Here is a 17654-nt window from a genome sequence, read left to right as displayed (position 1 = left end):
CAGTCTAGGCAAGAGTGTTTTTACACTAGACCTCAAAAGCATGAGCAACAAAAGCAAAAATAAACAAATAGGACTACATCAAACCGAAAAGCTTCTTCACAGCAAAGGAAACAAATCAGTAAAGTGAACAGACAGCCTGCAGAATAGAGGAAAATGTTGATGAATTATACACCTGACAAGGGGTTAATATCTAGAATTTGTAAGGAACTCAGCCCATTAGTAAAAAGCACAATCTGATTTAAAAATGGACAAAATACTTGAGTAGACATTTCTCCAAAGAAGGCATGCAAAGGGCCAGCAGGTACCTGAAAAAATGCTCAACATCATTGTATTAGTCTATTCTCATGCAGCTAGTAAAGACATACCAGAGACTGGGTAATTTATAAAGAAAAAGAGATTTAATTGAATCACAGTTCCATGTTGCTGGGGAGGTCTCAGAATGATGGCAAAAGACAAAGGAAGAACAAAGTGATGTTTCACATGGCAGCAGGCAGGAGAGTGTATGCAGGGGAGCTCCCATTTATGAAACCATGAGATCTCTTGAGACGTATTCACTGTCATGAGAACAGCACAGGAAAGACCCACCCTCATGATTCTATTACCTCCCACTGGGCCCCTCCCACAACACATGGGAATTATGGGAGCTACAATTCAAGATTTGGGTGGGGACACAGCCAAACCATATCAGTCACTAACCATCAGAAAAATGCAAATCAAAACCACAATGAGATATCATATTACCCCAGTTAGAATGGCTACTATCAAAAAGGTAAAAGATATTGCATACTGGTGAGGCTGTGGAGAAAGGGAAACCCTTATATGTTGTGGGTGGGAATGTAAATCAGTACAGCCATTATGGAAAACAGTATGGAAGTTCCTAAAAAAATTAAAAATAGATCTACCATATGATTCAGCAATCCCACTACTAGGTATACATCCAAAGAAAATGAAATTAGAATATCAAACAGACATCTGTATTCCCATGTTTATTACAGTACTATTCAAAAACAAAGATACGGAATCAACCTAAATGCCCATCAATGAAGAACGGATAAAAAGAAAGGTGGTATATATACACAGTGGAATACCATTTAGCTATAAAAAGGGATGAGATACTGTCATGTGCAACAACATGTATGAGCCTGGAGGACATTGCATTAAGTGAAATAAGTCATTCCAATGTTGGGGAGGGGGTTTGTTTTTGTTTTTGTTTTGAGACATGGTCTTGCTCTGTTGCCTAGGCTGGAGTCCAGTGGTGTTACCATAGCTCACTGCAGCCTCAACCACCTGGGCTCAAGGGATCCTCCTACCTCAGCTTCCTGAGTAGCTAGGACTACAGGCGCCCATGACCATGCCTGGTTAATTTCATTCCAGTATCTAAAATCATGATGTAGAACTTAAATTTCATTTATTAATGTCTCCCATATTCTCCTTTTTCCTAAAGTGAATCAATAAAATTATCCCCTATTTTCTAAAATGTATCAGTTTTCCCTTAATGATATTATTCCCAAAGATACTTCCTCAGTCTCCCTGCAGGTATCAGCATGACTGGGTAGCAGTCCTGGGCATATGCCTGAGAAAGATAACACTATTAGCCCTCCTTGGTTTATTGTGGTTGCTTTAGGTTCTACAACAAGGAGTTACCATCACCAAGATATACCAACATCCCTCCCATGGTAAGTATTTGGTATTCTTGACCTACTAGGACTGTTCAATTCCTTTCCAGCATTTTTTTCTGCCTCATGGAAGGTGTGGCCACTTCCCATTGCCCCTTCAGCAGGAATCACATCTGTAATGGGTGTCTCCAGTGGGCCAGCATGTTCTTTTTCTTTGTTACCTTCCTACACTCTTAATTTTATGAATCGAATTTTGATTCTCCTCTCTTCGGATTGTTTAGTTGAGCTTAGGATGAAGCCACTTTTCTAGAGGGTCTGAATGTACCTTTTAGGGAGGAAGGCTTCTACCTATTATGTATTTTTAGTCCAATAGAGTGTTTTTACTTTTGCTTTATTTTGCCTTTTCATTCATCTCTCTCTTTACCATTGGATCAAGTTTTGACCCTCTACTTTTAAAGTCAGGATCTTGTACTTTACAATTTTTCTCTTATATTATTGGGATTACTTATACTTTTTTGGCCTCAGATGCTCTCTCAGAGGCCAGATAATTGTTTTTCAGGCCTCCTTATATTTGCAGGCATGTTAGTTAGCTAGATTACATTCAACGTAGTTTATGCTTGCGTCTGACAGGAAAACCAACTTAGCTTTTCCTCTGTTTGTCATTGAACTAGTGCCATGAATTTTGATTGGTATAGAGATAACAAGATCGATAGCCTCAGAGGTGAGATGGACCTCTATGATACTAGGCAAGTCAATAAAACTCTGTAGGCCTCAGTTTCCTTGTCAGTAAAATGGGGATAATAACAGTTCCTACTACATAGAATTGTTATGAAAATTAAATAAGAATGTAATTAATTCTGAATTATATGGGTTGAATATTTATTACATAGTAAGTGTTCAGTAAGTGCTAGCTTTAATTATTGTGATTACTTTTTCTAGGTTGTAAGCTTCTTGAAACTGTGAACAATGCATATGTCAAATGTTATCAAGCAGCTAGTACTTAACACAAGTTTATTATTATCCATTTATGGGATAGTTACATTTAGTGATAAGGATGCCAGAAAAAGAAACACATTGAAATTAAGATTATTGCATTTGGCTGGGTGCAGTGGCTCATTCCTGTAATCCCAGCACTTTGGGAGGCCAACGTGGGAGGATTGCTTGAGCCCAGGAGTTCAAGACCAGCCTGGGCAACAAAGCAAGACCTCATCTCTATTATATATATATAAAAAAAGGCCTATTGCATTTGATTCTGGTTTCATTATGTTACACTTCTTTACTTCCTTCAAGTTGATGAGTTACATTTGTGCAGTTTTTTCTCTCCTAATGTGATTTTAACATTTTTCTTGAAAAATATTACTCGTTTCTGAAAGTTTTGTCTTTTTTTTTTTTTTTTTTTGCTGGAATTCAAACTCAAATTCCACCAGTATTTTTAAGTGTCGTCTATGTGCCTGGCTCTATGCTAGGTGCTTGATATACCTAGCTGTTATCTCCCTTTCATAGATGAAACAAAAACAAGGTTCAGAGAATCCAAGTGAATGGCTCAACATCATACAATTAGTAAGTAGCAGCTGAAAGAATGACAAATAATTCTTAACCATAAACCAGGGAGAGAGAACTTCAGAAGCAATATGACCAAATCATATACAAGAATATGCAGAAAGAGCTGTTTGTTTTCCTTCAAAAACAGGGTGGGGAAGAGATCAGGGAAGTCTTTGTGAAGGAGATGAAATTCAATCTACTAGGTGGCCAGTCAATCAATAAATAATTGTAGTTGACTAATGTGGAAACATATTGTTCCTTTTATTTCCTCTGTTCTCAGTTATGTATAGTAGTTTATGTTTATGGTATATAAGTGCAAAGTAAATAAATTACTATTAAATAAAAGATTAAATGGTAAACATGAGAGAAAAGTGTTCTATTTTGTGATATGCAGGTTATGAGTATATAAACAGGCTTTTAAAATATAAAGAAGGAATAATGGAAGAAGACCCATTGTCAAGGTTTTCAATGACAGTGCATGCGTCCTTTCACCAAGTTTAATTACAGCTTTCATAATATAATACTAATCCTTGAAATGCTTGGTAAATATGCCAATTCTGGGTGCAAATGAATCCTCCACTTCTGAAGGCTTGGTGTGGACTCCGATTTAGGTCTCCAATGCATGTCCAGTGATTTTTGGTGCCCTTTTGGGAAATACACCACTTGGCATGATCCTGATAAGAACTGAAATAACAGTGTCGTGATAACTTAATTGCTTTGATATTATAGACATGGTAAGGAAAGGAGCAGTTTGAAGGAAGCTCTTGTCTTTTTCGCTGCCAGGTTTCTGTTAACAAGTGTGTCTTCAGCCGTTGAGCCATCCAGGCTGCAAAGATGTCTAGGGTTTAGGAGGAGAAAGATAGTGAGGTTGGTATTTACACTTAGATTAGTCCCTGAAAATATATTCTGGAATGGAAATCATCATTCACCCCTGATATGTGGGTGTCACAAGCACAATAATAACAACACAATTGAGATAGTGGTAGAGAAAACATTTTGTAAATGCTGAAGTGATGTGCAAATGAAAGTTATAATCATCATTACTACGATGATGCTGGTGTTTGCAAACATCTTCTGTTCTATAAAACAAATTAAGCAATATAAGTCTTTGTTCTGGAAAGACCTTTGGAAAAAATTAGGCTAGAGAAGGAATCAGGGCCAGTTTCTAGGGATCTTTGTAAATCATGCCAAAATGTTTGGATTTTCCTGAAATCAATGGAGAGTTTTTAAAGAAATATTAGTAAAGAATTAATAGAAACTGGTTTATGATCATAAGTATCAGTTGAGAGGCAATGGGCAGGATGAATTGGGAAGGATGGATTAGAAACAAGAAAGGAAAAATATAAGGTTGTCACAATAACTGTGTCAATAAACACAGGTGTGACCCATGGCAGTGGCAGAGAGTTTGGAGAAGATACAATAAATGTGAGAGTTATTAAGGATCTGGAACTGACTGAATTTGATGGTTTGATAGAGGAGTGAGAAAAAGAAGAGACGGAGAATGACTATGTAGAAAAGGAAGAGATGGAGAGTGACTATGTAGACTAAAAGAAGAGATGGTTAACTATGTAAAATACAAGAAAAGGTAGGTTTGTGGGGGATGATGATAGGTGAGTTTGGCATGTTGAACTTCATGTGGCTGTACCACCTTCAAGTAGAAATATCCCACATGCTGTTAAATAACTCAGTCAGTATAGAGGTCTAGGGTAGAGATCTAGACTTAAGAATCATTTGAGGGCTTGCTGGAATTGCCCAGCATGGGTATGTAGAATGAGATAAAGAAAGATGGGGGCCACATGGCAACTCAGTCACCTAAAGAGTAGTCAGAGGAAGACCTGGCATAAGAAACTTAGAAGTGGGAGGAAGACTGGGGGTTGTGTATTCCCTAAAACTAGTGAAGGTGAGAGTTTCAAAACGGAAAGAATTTCAACAGTGCCACATTCTGCAAACAGTATCTCTGTCCTTTCAAGTTTGAGATCTCTAGTGCCTAACACAGGGCTTGGCTAGTAGTAGGCATTCAGTAAATTTTATTCAATATATGAAGGAAGGAAGCAAATAAGTAAGGAAAACAGTGAGGTCATCTAAGACAGCCATTGGTGCTTGGGGAGAGATTCAAGTGTCTACGGACAGAAGTAAGACTGCAGTGAAGGAACATTGAGCAACTGAAGGCCCTGATGAGTTTTTAAAAAAATCAATCTGAAAGAAAAGGAAAAATAGAGCTATAGATGCTTTAGAGTTGAGGGAGTGTTTTTAGGCATGTTCGTATGTTATGAGGAAGGAGCCTGGTAGTGGGAAAGCTAAAATGGAACAGGGAGAACAGACCTGGTATGCTGAGGCTGGGATAAGTTTCAGAGCACAGGGGGTGCATCGCTTCTTTGAGGATGGGGGGAAACCTTGCAGAAAGGAAGGAGAGCAGATAAGATTGTTGAAGAGGTGGGGGTGCCATATTGAAGTGGTTTCTCCCTAAGTGATTTTTGTTCTATTTCTGAAGGAGAAAAGGAAGCTGTAAGTGAGGGGGCAGAGTAGTATAAAGGGCTTGAGAGTAAGGAAGGCTTAAAATAACTGCTCAGGGAATGGAAGAAATGGAGATAGCTATGGCCTCATGCCGAGCAGAGGCTGGAGAATGTGAGTTTTCACTGGCCCTTGGCTGGATGATTGTGAGATACTTTTGTGGTTGGCTCAGTAACCTGGCTATTCAAATGTAACAGGCTAATGTTGAAACTCATCCTTGACTTTCCTTTTTCCTTTCCTCTTTGCTTCCTTTTTTCATCTCTCTTTCCTTGAATACTCAGAATATTTCTCTAAGCTATCCCTAATGAGTTCAACAGCAGAGTTATATAGCCTGTTGTTTGAGGATGGTCTTTCATACCGTCAAGAAAAGAATCAGACTTTGCAAAATGGAGGAATTTTTGTCTCTGGGCTGACTGAAGTGTGGTGAGGAGCCTGCCGGGACTCTCTGATGAGCTGGCCCTGGTACACAGCTGGGGCATGTGAACGAGCTCCTGGTGAAAGGTGGCCGGAATGAAACAGCTATAGACATTTGGATTGCAGACCAAGAGCTGAGAATCTGAATCAAGAAACAATAAAAAAAAAGTTGAGAATTAAGACACAAATGGAAATGCCTGCTGATATTATAGATCTTGTTGTGGATTAAAAAACAAAACAACACAAAAACAAAGGAATTTCTTTCTTTAAACCAATAGCCTTCAAATAACTTTTGGTTAAAATAACTGACACCTGTTAAGCACTTCTTAGTTTCTAGACATGGTTCTACAAGTTTTACATGGGTTTACTCATTTAATCCTCACAGCAACCATATTATCAAGTAAATCCTGTTGTTATCATTATCTTTACTTTGTAGATGAATTAACTGAAAATTTACATCATATACCCAAAATTATAAAGTTTGTAATTGATAAAATTGATATTCAAACCCAGGTAATCTAGCCTTGTAGACCATATATTTTTTCTTCTAAATGTACATATACATATACAAAAGCTGAGAATTCCATGTACCAATGCAACAGCTTCAAGAATAATCAGCTCCTCAGTGTGTATGCCTAATCTCTGTGATATTCAGCTCTCTAATCATTATATGATTTCAGTTAGTGAGACTAGAGCTTGACTTGGGTGAGGAGCTCAGTGATCCTTGCTGTAAGATGGAAATTTGATAAAAAATATTTTCTAAACCTCCTATATCTATAGGCAAGTTGCTTCTCACTACTATTTAGCTACTAACCTGTTCCTACTTCTCCTTTCCCACCACAGTTTGCCAAATCTAAGTATTTTTGGCTGAGCTTGAAATCTTAAAGGAAGATTATCTGGCTCAGAAGTGTCATGTTGGTAGCCTACAAGGAACATGTGGCCGGGAAAACTTAAAAAAAATAAGATTGAGCTCATATTTAGAAATCAGTTTTCGTCTCTCTCTTTCTCTCTCTCTCTCTCTCTCTCTCTCTCTCTCTCTCACACACACACACACACACACACACACACACACACACAAACACAGACACACACATACACCCTAGGTTTCTGGTACTTCATGAGAAATATGGAGATCTATAATCATTGGACTTGTATTTCTGTAGAGCCACAGCATGATGGAGCTGAGGCTTTGAGGGAAGCTAGGCGAGAATCAACACCTTAGTTTGTCACTATCCCCACTTCTCACGTAACATCTGTCTGTTTCACTCATATATGTTATCTACCAGCCACCTGAATACATTTGAAACTACTGCCCTGATCAAGTTCAGCAACTGCAGTGGTAGATTAAGAGCCAAAGCCCAGTAAGTGAGCCTGCCCAAGACTTCACCATGGCAAAGCCAGCATTAGGAATCTAGGTATCAGAGTATGAATAGATTAACAAATGAAGTGACACATTTATGAATATTATTTCCAAATGCTTTCTCCAACTTTGTTATCTCTTTTTTTTTCTCACACACTCTAGTTTTACCTATTGCCTTATACTGGTTGTACTTGAAAGTTATGCAGATGCCACTTTGTCCATTTCGTCTCCCTGTGGGTGGATAATCATAGCCTTCTTCCGGAATTGGAGGAAACTGAGGAATAGAATGAATCAGCCAGAACCCTTGGACTCTGTTCCACAGCAGTAAACCTACCAAAGATACATTTAACAAAGATAAATCAGAAAAACAAAGTTTCTTTTAAAATAGGGTTCAAAGTGGCAACATTTAAGCCCACTTGCGCTTCAGGCTGGTGTTTTATTAAGCTAATAATCACAAGGATCATGCTTATTTTTCAAAGATTTCAAATACAATTCTGGCACTTATCACATTGCCTGATTACTGATAAAAAGCCATCACAAAAAGGGAACCAAGGTAGCCATCCTATGAAAAGTTAAGAGGAAATTCATGTTGAAATCACAAGGAAAATTTGTTTTGGCAGAATACAAATTTGCTAAATTGGAATTTGACCTTGTTAAACTATACAGTCACCTGGCAAGATTTAGATAGTGTCTTCACTGCTAAGCAGCTACGCTGTTTTCAAAAGCCAACTAAAAAACAGAGTTGAAAGAGAAAATATCAAAGGAAGAAATGTACTTGCAATAATTTGTTAGAAGAAACTGCTGCCCATTTATTGGCAGAAGAGTCACCATTTCTACAAGCCCAATAAAAGAAGCAAAGAGAGAGAGAAAAGAAGGAAGCTACGCTAAAGCATCCTAGTTAATAACATTTGTAAAATCTCTAGAGCAAAATAAATAATATGAAAGCCAATAAGGAAGAAAATAGAAATATTTTTATAATTTTGTGACATGGCAAAAAGAACTCTGCAAAACAGATGTCTATGACTATTTCTGTGTTTATAAATTGATCAGGATAGGTTTGGTATGATAGCTAGACTTTCCAGTTTGCATGTGACTATGCAAACATAAGATTCACTCATGTTTGCCTAATTGTTAGAGTAAAAACCAAATGCCTTCTAGTTTTTTTTTTTTTTTTTTTTTTTTTTTTTTTTTTTTTTTTAGAGCATATTTTAAGAAAGCATACTGTTGTTCTTTGGGTGGAAATAGAATCAATACCTGTGTCAAGGTGGAAAATATTGAAAGTTTTGTTATGTAACAGAACTGGATGACCTTCAAGAGTTCTCCTCTGTGCAGAAAAATGTGTCAATTTGCTGGAATCCTATCCTCCTGGTACGAATGCCATAGGATATTAGGGCATCTGTTGGCCAAGAGAGCCTTTCCACTTGATCTTGCGCCCTCCTGCCCTTTACAGAGATTTCCCCAAACGCTTATGGCAGCTAGCAGGGTAGAGTAGAAATACTGTGGGAGATTGTTGGAGGAGAAGTTGAAGAATGTAGCATGTTATGAAAATTGTTGGGTTCCCTGTAAATATGGCATTCAGGAGAGCAACTTTGCTAAATAAAAAGTTTTCAATGTTCCTGACCTTTTTCAGCCATTACAAACTGTATTCTAAATCAGAGGCTGCAAACTGGCATCCCCTGAGCCAAATCCAGCCTATGAATACATTTTATTAGGCTTGCAGAATGTTTTTCAAACTTTGAATTTAGTGCCAACATTTAAAAACTGGGGAGATTTCCCACAAATATTAATTTACAACATCTCCTGGAAAATTGTGTCCCTATCAGGCAAGTTGAGTAGTAACCGCCTCCTTTCACTTGCTGACATCATTTGCCTGCTCCCTGAAGGCATTTGAATTTGGAACCTTCTGAATACTTGTTGCCATGGAAAGTTATTTATGACATATTAAATTGGAATAAGGTTGAAAAATAGTCATTACAGTAGTTTTGTAAAAATATTTTAAAATACGTATTTTAGAAAAAGCGGAGAGGATTAAATATGGTTTATCTAATTGGTATAAGGATTGTAGATTTTTTGTTTACCTGTATTTTGAATTTTTCTATAGTGTACAAACACATGTGCAAAGTTTATAAGTAGAAAAATTGTAAAAGTATAATTACTTTATATGGTAATTAAAATTACTATATATGGTAATATAAATAACATGATAAAAATTAATATAAAACTATTTAAACCAGTTTTTAAAAAATGTTTATTTCCAAGGAAACTATATATTAAGAAGAGTTCATTTTACTCTGTATAAATTATACCTCAATAACTCTGACTAAAATGTTTTTGTACATATATGCTATATGCACATATACATATATACAAATATATACATATATGTGTGTATGTATATGTATATATGTGTATGTATACCTATATATGCATATATGTATCTACGTAGATACATATACGTATATGTATATACATATGCACATATACATATATATACATATGTATATGTGCATATGTATATATAAATTGCTGGTGTTTGTGTGTCCTCAGTATCAGCACCTGGATTCCTGCTGCAAAGCATATATTTTAAAATATGTTAAGAAATAAAATGGGATTTCTAAAAATGAGGTTGCCAAGTCAAATCATACAATTATATTATAAGCTGTGATATAGAAATTATACATTTCAATGACTCAAATAAACTATTAAGAAGAAAAGCTATCTATTCAGTATGGAATATAAGAATATTCAAGATGAAATGTTTAACAAAATGTTAATGTCCAATAGGAAAAGAAACCAAGAATCGTTGTCATACCTTTGGTGTGTCCATACTTCCTGCTGTAATTCACAGATTTAGGGACTCCATCATTGTATATTAGATAGGCTGTGTTGTTACTCTGCAGGAATATATTAGGGTTATAATGGCATAAATCTTCCACTTACAAACTCTTACAACGTTTCTACCAGCTACCCAGCCTGCAATACATTGCTTTCATTAATACACTGAGAATTCATCTATTCCCCTAATAGGCAGCTTCCCCATCAATATGAAGCCTGTGACATGTAAGACAGGGGAAAGGAAGTTCATTTTTAACTATGCATGATTTTTACTCATGTGACAGGATCCCTATGCATTGTGATCTGTGTGTGAGGGCAATGTTCCTATTTCTCTTGGTTATTTTGGAACCGAGTTTCTGATTAAGCAACCAGTGTATAATGAAGGAGTACTGAATTATTTGTTCAGGAAATGAAGTAGGAACAACCAACCAAGGATTGCATCTGAGGTTTTTTCCATTGATATCATAGGCACAGTGCAGAACCGGCTGTCAGGATCTGATTTCCTCTGCCCACTTTGTGCTTCGCTTCACTGCTGGATAGTAGCTTTGTGTTTAATCAGGATTCCTCATTATCTGCTCTCCCTTCCTCTCATTATGGGAGGATTTTTCTGCAGTCCATTTTTCAGTGTCACTTCACCTTTCCAACTTGATATTTCCCTGCTTTAAAAAGTGGTGAAATTTACCGTGTGATATTGGATTTCCTCTGTTGAGGCAAAATATGAGTCAATTTTCAAACAGCCAAATCTTAGAGCCAAAATAAAGCTATTATTTCAATAGTCTCTATTTGTCATGTTTTAGAAACTTGCTAATATTTGTTCTGGATGGTTCCATTTAATTTGTGTGATGATACAATGGCTTTTATTGAAGCCAGTAATGTCTATATTAAAAAAATCTCAGTGACATAATTAAAAGCAGGAAAGGATAACCTATCTCCTTTAAAAAGGCCCTTGCTTTTTTCTTTGAAAACAAAGTCAATAAAGAAGTCTCACAGTTGCTTGATTATTTGATGTAATACAAAAATAATGTTAAATGCGCAACATAGTCTGTTGTAGCATTCTTGTCTACTGTGTTTAGGAATACCCTGAAAAGTAAGCTGTTTTCTTACCTTCATTTATCATAACTGATCATAGCTACTCAATGGCATTCATATCATCCTCTGGATAACCCTGAAGAGTTAGTTACTCTATGAGCGGGCATTGAATGTGGTAATGAGGACATTTGTGCACCTTTGGGGTACAACATGGAGGGATTCTGGGATGATCCAGTGAGGGATTTATTCTTTATGATAAATGAAGTTTATTATTCTAACTGCGTGTAGCAGCCAGTTGAGGTTAAGTGGGTTGTAGCATTAGTACGAAGAGAGGCTATTGATAAAGGGAAAGGACCATGGACTTAAGAATAGGTAGATGTAGGCATGTGCCTTTGAATAGCTTTATTCGTTTAACACATGTTTGGTATTGTTTTGACTATTGAGTATAGAACAAGAGGGGTGCAGTCTTTGCCTCCTGTCTAGCAGGAAATATAGAGAGACAGGTATAAGCAATATCGTTTGATAAATGTTTATGAAGGTGCATGGAAGATTCTTATTTTTAAAGGCAAGAGAAGGGGAACAATTCCAAGTGTAACCCAACTATTGGACTTGGTCACCTTGACATTTGAGATTTAAAACCAGTTCGTCTAATCTTGCATTTCACTCTCTGTGAGAAGTTCAGTTCCAGTTACAGGGTGGCGGAGTAATATTCTCACAGTCAGTTGTGGCACATAATTCTAGCTTCCAAAGAACATGGAGTCTCACTTGGATATCACCCACTGCTGCTGCTCTCTTCTTTTGGCTCTATGCCAATCAGGTGTGGAAATCATTCCCTTTACTGTCATTTCCCCCCCAGAACCAATCACTCAAGACATTGCATGTGAGCAGGTTTTACTAAAGATAAGAAATATTGAATGGTTTTACATCACCATGAGGCCTTACCCCAGTCTCTCTTCATGTTTCTCGTGCTTTTTAATTCACAGTTTCTTTCCATCCCTTTTTTGTTTAGCAGAGAAGTTTAACTACATCTCCCTGCTAGGGTGTGGGGCTACCTTTGCACCTCCAAAGATCATTATTGTATTCAGCCAAGCAAAGAGCTGTCTACTCCAACTAAGGTAATGACAGAGGCTTTACAGTGTCACTCTTTCCTTCTTCCTCCCCTAGCAGTCTCAGCATTTTTAGAGAAATTAAAAAGCAAATAGAGAAAAGTCATTATGTATTTTCATATGAAAGTTACACTGAGTGTGTCTGCCTTTCTTGCTTCCCCTTCTACCTTCCCCACCTCTTCCGTCTCTGCCACCCCAAAACAGCAAGACCAGCTCCTCCCCTTCTTCCTTCTCCTCAGCCAACTTAACAGGAAGATGACAAGGATGAAGACGTTTATGATGATCCATTTCCCTTAGCGATGAGTAAATATATTCTCTCTTCCTTAATGATTTTCTTTACAACATTTTCCTTTCTGTAGCTTACTTCATTGTAAGAATATAGTATATAAGATATATAACGTACAAAATATATGTTAATCAACTATTGATGTTATCAGTAAGGCATCCAATCAAACAGTAGGCTATTAGTAGATAAATTTTCAGGAAGTCAAAACTTCCACATAAATTTTTGACTGCATGAGGGCTGGTCCCCCAACCCCAGCATGGTTCAAGGGTCACCTGTCATTTGTTTATTCAAAGCGGGATTGTTGAGACAATTTTAAAAAGCATCTAGAAAAGTGCTTGGCACATCACATGTTCTCAAACAGCCTACAGATAAGTTTTAACTTTTGTAACTTGGCTCTGAAGGCTGGTCTTAATGGCGGGTAAATAACATGAATATTACCACACACAATGACAGTTCCCTGTACATTTTGAGTAAATACTTAGATACACACGTGCAGTAATGCTAGAGGCTAAAACAGTGTTGTTGTGGACATTAAATTACTTGACATATGTAAAGGCTTAGCATACAGTCCAGCATATCATAGGAACAGAGTCATGTTATATATTTACTTCTCTATAAGTTATTGTTAGGAAATGCATACATGAGTATAATTGGATGTTAATCATGCCTTGATTTTATTTGCCGCCCCTGGTTGGAAAGCAGTATCTTGAAACTAAGCAACAGATGGTGCTTGGAATGTTGGGAGCATGCCCACATTAAGCCAGCAGGCCTACTTACCTGTGTCTCTTTGACTGGTTAGCTCATTGCCTGATAAGGTCAAGATACAGCAGGGATAATCCAGGCAAGTTAGTTCTAGGGCCTTGAACTAGAGTCCTAGTTTTCAACATACCATTTTGAAAACAATGAAGTAAAAGGAATATCAAGTAGAATCCTTTACTGAGCTCACCACCACTGATCAACACCATGACATAAACAACCCATAACTCATGGCATGTTAATCACAGATCGGTATTGCCCTATAGCATCAGAGGCTCCTCTCCCTATCTCTACTAGATGAATAAGCAGACTGACAGACATTTTGGCAGCCAGAAGACTTCAATATACAATTAGTTCATACCTTGCCCAGGGATACCACTGGACATGGTGCCAAGTGAATTTGGCATTGCTGTAGACTATAATGACATGTTTCCTAAGGTCTTAGATTGACTCAGATAATTGTCTTGAGCTGGTTCTGAGCTAGCTTACTTCAAGGTGCTAGGATTGGGAGTTGGATGGGTGAACAGAAAAACTCTGTTGAAGGCTTTGGATTCAGCTCTACGCATTTTATATTATTCAAGTGAACAGTTAACCACATCACCTACCTTGGAGGCATATGCTTCATATAGCTGTTGTAATGTCCTTCCCAAAACACTCTTGGTGGTATTCATTAGTTGTTCACTCTTCCTCCAGCTTCTAGTTGTAGAGTCTAAGTACAGGTACTCTAACCCAGTCTCTTCACTTTCCTTGTTTTGTCTTTTAGGTAACTTATAAAAGGTAAACCTAACAGGCAAAATAATTATGAATTACTAACATTTATTGACTGCTTTCCTGTGGCAGTAGCTGTGTTACACACTTTAATATATCTCTCACATTTCATGGAAGGCCTCTAAGGAGAGGGATTTGCTCAAGTTCTCTGCCTCTTTCTTCACCCTTATCTTTGCTCCTCTCCAGAGAAGAAAATACAAATCTGATTGGATATATTCTAAGACCTTGGTTATCCTGGTGGGTGCAGTCCCTGAACTGGAAGTCCATATATATTGAGAGTGGCTTTCTCTGTTGCTTCCATGGTCCATATGGCTACAGTGGGGAGCAGGCCAAGACTCAGACCATGCAATTGGCTGACTGGGTATGAGATTTGGGTTTGGGCTTCAGAAGAGGTAGAAGGTACTTTGAGCCTCTGTTCTAAGCTGCATTCTTCAGCTCAGTTTATCAGAATACTCTTTCTTGGTGATTCAGGGCCAAAACCAAGTAATTAAGGAGGCCCTTTCCTTCCTTTACTATTTGTTTATCTCCCTTGGCTATCTCACAGGGAGGAGAGGTAGCTCCGCCAAGGTAGTATTAAGGCATTATTGGATTACCTAGCTCAGGGTTTCTCAGTGTGCTCTATTCACATTTTCAGCCTGATCATTCTTTGCTGTGGGAGCTGTCCTGTGCATTGTAGGATCCCTGCCCTCTACCTATTAGATGCCAGATGCACTGCCAAGTTGTGACAATCAAAGTTATCTCCAGGCATTATCAAAAGTCCTCTGAGGGCAAAATTACCCTTGGTTGAGAACCACCTATCTAGCCAAATGCTTTCTAATAGCATGAACCCCACCATTAACTCCTAAACATTCATAGTGCACCAACCATTGTAATATACACACTATTACCATACCACAGTGTCACAAGCCCGTAAAAGCCGCACACTCTTCACTTGGTCCCCTTTGGTCTTATACTTTATTTAAGTGAACTCTTTCCTGCCCTGCTATGCTTTCTTACTCACAGGGTCAGGTCATCACATGTGGCAAGAAACATGAAACTATTCTTTGGTGCTGACTTGATGGTCTCTTTCCTTGCCTTTCTCAGTAAATTTTAGCAGCTTGGCAACAAGTGCTTATATTTTCTCTAACAGACATTGCTAAGCAATATGTCCATTCACTTGTGGCAAAAATGATTTACCATATCAATCACAATTTGGTGACCCACCAGTGAAGGGTTTGTGAACTATCAGTGTGCCATGGCACACCAGTTGAGAGCTAGTACTTTTAAACATTTTTCCAGGGTGACTACCTCTAATTATGTACTCAAGAGTCATGAATCTGTTTCTAGCCCAGACCTCTCTGCTGAGGCCTAGAGAAACCCAAATACAAAGATGTTCCAGAAACCTCTAACTCTGTATTTTTGAAACCAAGTTTATAATATTTTGCTCCAAATCTGCTCATCCCACACTATTAGGGAACATATTGACAAAGTCCAAGAAACAGAAACCTAAAATTATTTCTTAACATCTCCCGTTCTCCTACCTGCTGCAGCCTGTCTACCACCAAGTCTTCTCAGCGTGTCCTTCTTTCTATTCCCACAACCATTTCTTTAATTGAGGTGCACACCTCTTCTCACCTATAATTCTGTGAAAATTCTCCTTGGCTCTGTGATTCTAGGCTGCTCCCCATCCAGCCAAGCCTCACAATACTGCCAGTGGGCTTTCTAAAGTGCAAATCTGACCATTCACACCCTTGCTTGAAGTTTTTCAGTAGCTCCCTTTCAACGTCAAGTTCAAACCTTGTAGCTCAGCACACCCTGGCCCTCCCCACCTCTCTAACCTCAACTCTGGTCAACTTCCTGTATTCTCCTGAAGTTCCAGAAATACCAAACTAGTAGCAATTCCCAACTTCCCATGTTGCTTCTTGCCTCTTTTCCTCCTCATTCATTGGCCTGAGATACCCTTGCATATCCATTCTTTTTCTAGCTACTTCGTAATTGTTCTTAAAACTTAGCTCAAAAACTATGTCTTCAGAGAAGCTTTCTAGGCTCTCTGCTCCCTAGTGTTCCACTTATGCCCTTACCACATAACTGTGAGGTCCTCAAGGGTAGGAACCATGTTTTGTCCACATTTTTATTTTCGAAACTCCACACAGAGCTTGGTTGAGCTCAGTAACTGCTGGAAGACAGACTAGTTGCCTTGAGTATATCAGTGTTCTCTCGCCTGAAGTTTACACAAAAAGCTTGACACCAACCGTAATGGCAAACTTAAATATCCCAATTAAAGAGTGAAAACGTGATTAAAGCTTTGGGAATACCCATGACTATAATGCAACACAGTATTTAATGTCTTTGACACTGTTCAACAGGCCAGTGACCTACCTCCCACTCACGGCAACAGCTGCCTGTGCTGCCAAACAAAACAAGGTTAGGCAAGCAGTGCTGTGTGCGACGGGTGCCCTTCTTCTCATAAGGAGACGTGCATGCTCCATTTTCAGAAAAAAGTCATCTGCCTTCTCTACTCTGTCAGTCTTTAAAAGGATGTTGGACGTGTTCTGTTAGGAAAAGCCACGATGTAATTAAAAGAAATTGCCAGCTGACAGAAGCTGTCAGCTCAATCCCATTTCTGTGGCTACCAGCCTTGCCCGGCTGAGAACAGTGAATCAGGCCCAACAGGGGCTGCTCAGCTCTTTCACAGGGGGAACTCCCTCACTCAGAAGCCTACCCCTGCCTGGGAGTTTGCCCCATTTGCACACTTTAACTTCCTTTATTTGTAAAGGAAGGAAAGAGAATGGACTTTCCCCTTAGGAACTTCTCAGTGAGCCAGGCTGACTCCCATACTGAGGCTGTTTGCATGCAGCAATCCTTTCATTTCATTTACCTACCAGTCCACAGCTTTCCCTTCTTCATTTCTGCATGAAATTGTTGCTGTCCCCAGCACCCCAAAGAGGCCAAGGAAGAGCAAAGCAAAAGATGTTCTTAGAAGTCTTGCCGTCATTTTCTGTTTCATTTATTTCATGCCACAGCAGAACACTTTCTTCATAGATTGTGGACACTTTCTTCATAGATTGTGGGATCTGAGTTTCAAGGTGCTCTCAGGCTGTGCTGGCTCTGACGTTTGATTCCATTTACCTGTTCTGTTCGCTGTTCGGGGCATTTTCAGAATGGGATGGATCCCATGTAATTGTGCGATTCTGTCACAACGTGTCAGCGTGACTCTGGATGCCTTTGTGCTGAATTGTTAACTGCTTTGCAAAGTCATCAGAAAGTTCTGCAGAAACAAAGGGAAATATAGTTAACTCTTTGGAGTGAACATTGTGTTGTATAAAATTCAGCGGGCAGGGGAACTTCATTTTAATAAATAGATATTAAATTAAACATATTTCATGTCTTCCCCTCCTGATTGACTCAGTGAATGAGAGCAAATGCAGGTGGTTCATACGTTAAACAGAAAT

The 17654-nt window shown here is 38.4% G+C and overlaps 1 protein-coding gene across 2 annotated transcripts; it reads right to left on the bottom strand.

Annotated features, from left to right (window-relative positions):
* Positions 1 to 299: 299 nt before the first annotated feature.
* On the bottom strand, positions 300 to 17643 carry DNASE2B (deoxyribonuclease 2 beta). 2 transcript variants are annotated; one of them, XM_010347024.2, is made up of 7 exons: positions 17085 to 17175; positions 16582 to 16754; positions 14061 to 14238; positions 10256 to 10337; positions 7612 to 7773; positions 6028 to 6225; positions 300 to 3996 (listed from the first exon to the last, which is right to left on the bottom strand). In XM_010347024.2, exons 2-7 carry the CDS (start codon positions 16689 to 16691, stop codon positions 3656 to 3658), a joined length of 1071 nt encoding a protein of 356 aa, XP_010345326.2. In that variant the 5' UTR covers positions 16692 to 16754; positions 17085 to 17175; the 3' UTR covers positions 300 to 3655. The 2 variants fall into 2 exon arrangements, with proteins under 2 accessions (XP_010345326.2, XP_003921415.1); XM_003921366.3 differs by lacking the exon at positions 16582 to 16754 and having other exon boundaries at positions 302 to 3996; positions 17085 to 17643.
* Between the last annotated feature and the right edge of the window lie 11 nt (positions 17644 to 17654).

Source organism: Saimiri boliviensis, chromosome 11 (assembly GCF_048565385.1).
Source record: "Saimiri boliviensis isolate mSaiBol1 chromosome 11, mSaiBol1.pri, whole genome shotgun sequence".
In the NCBI taxonomy this organism is placed as follows: Eukaryota; Metazoa; Chordata; class Mammalia; order Primates; family Cebidae; genus Saimiri; species Saimiri boliviensis.
This window is presented reverse-complemented; position numbering and strand designations above follow the sequence as displayed.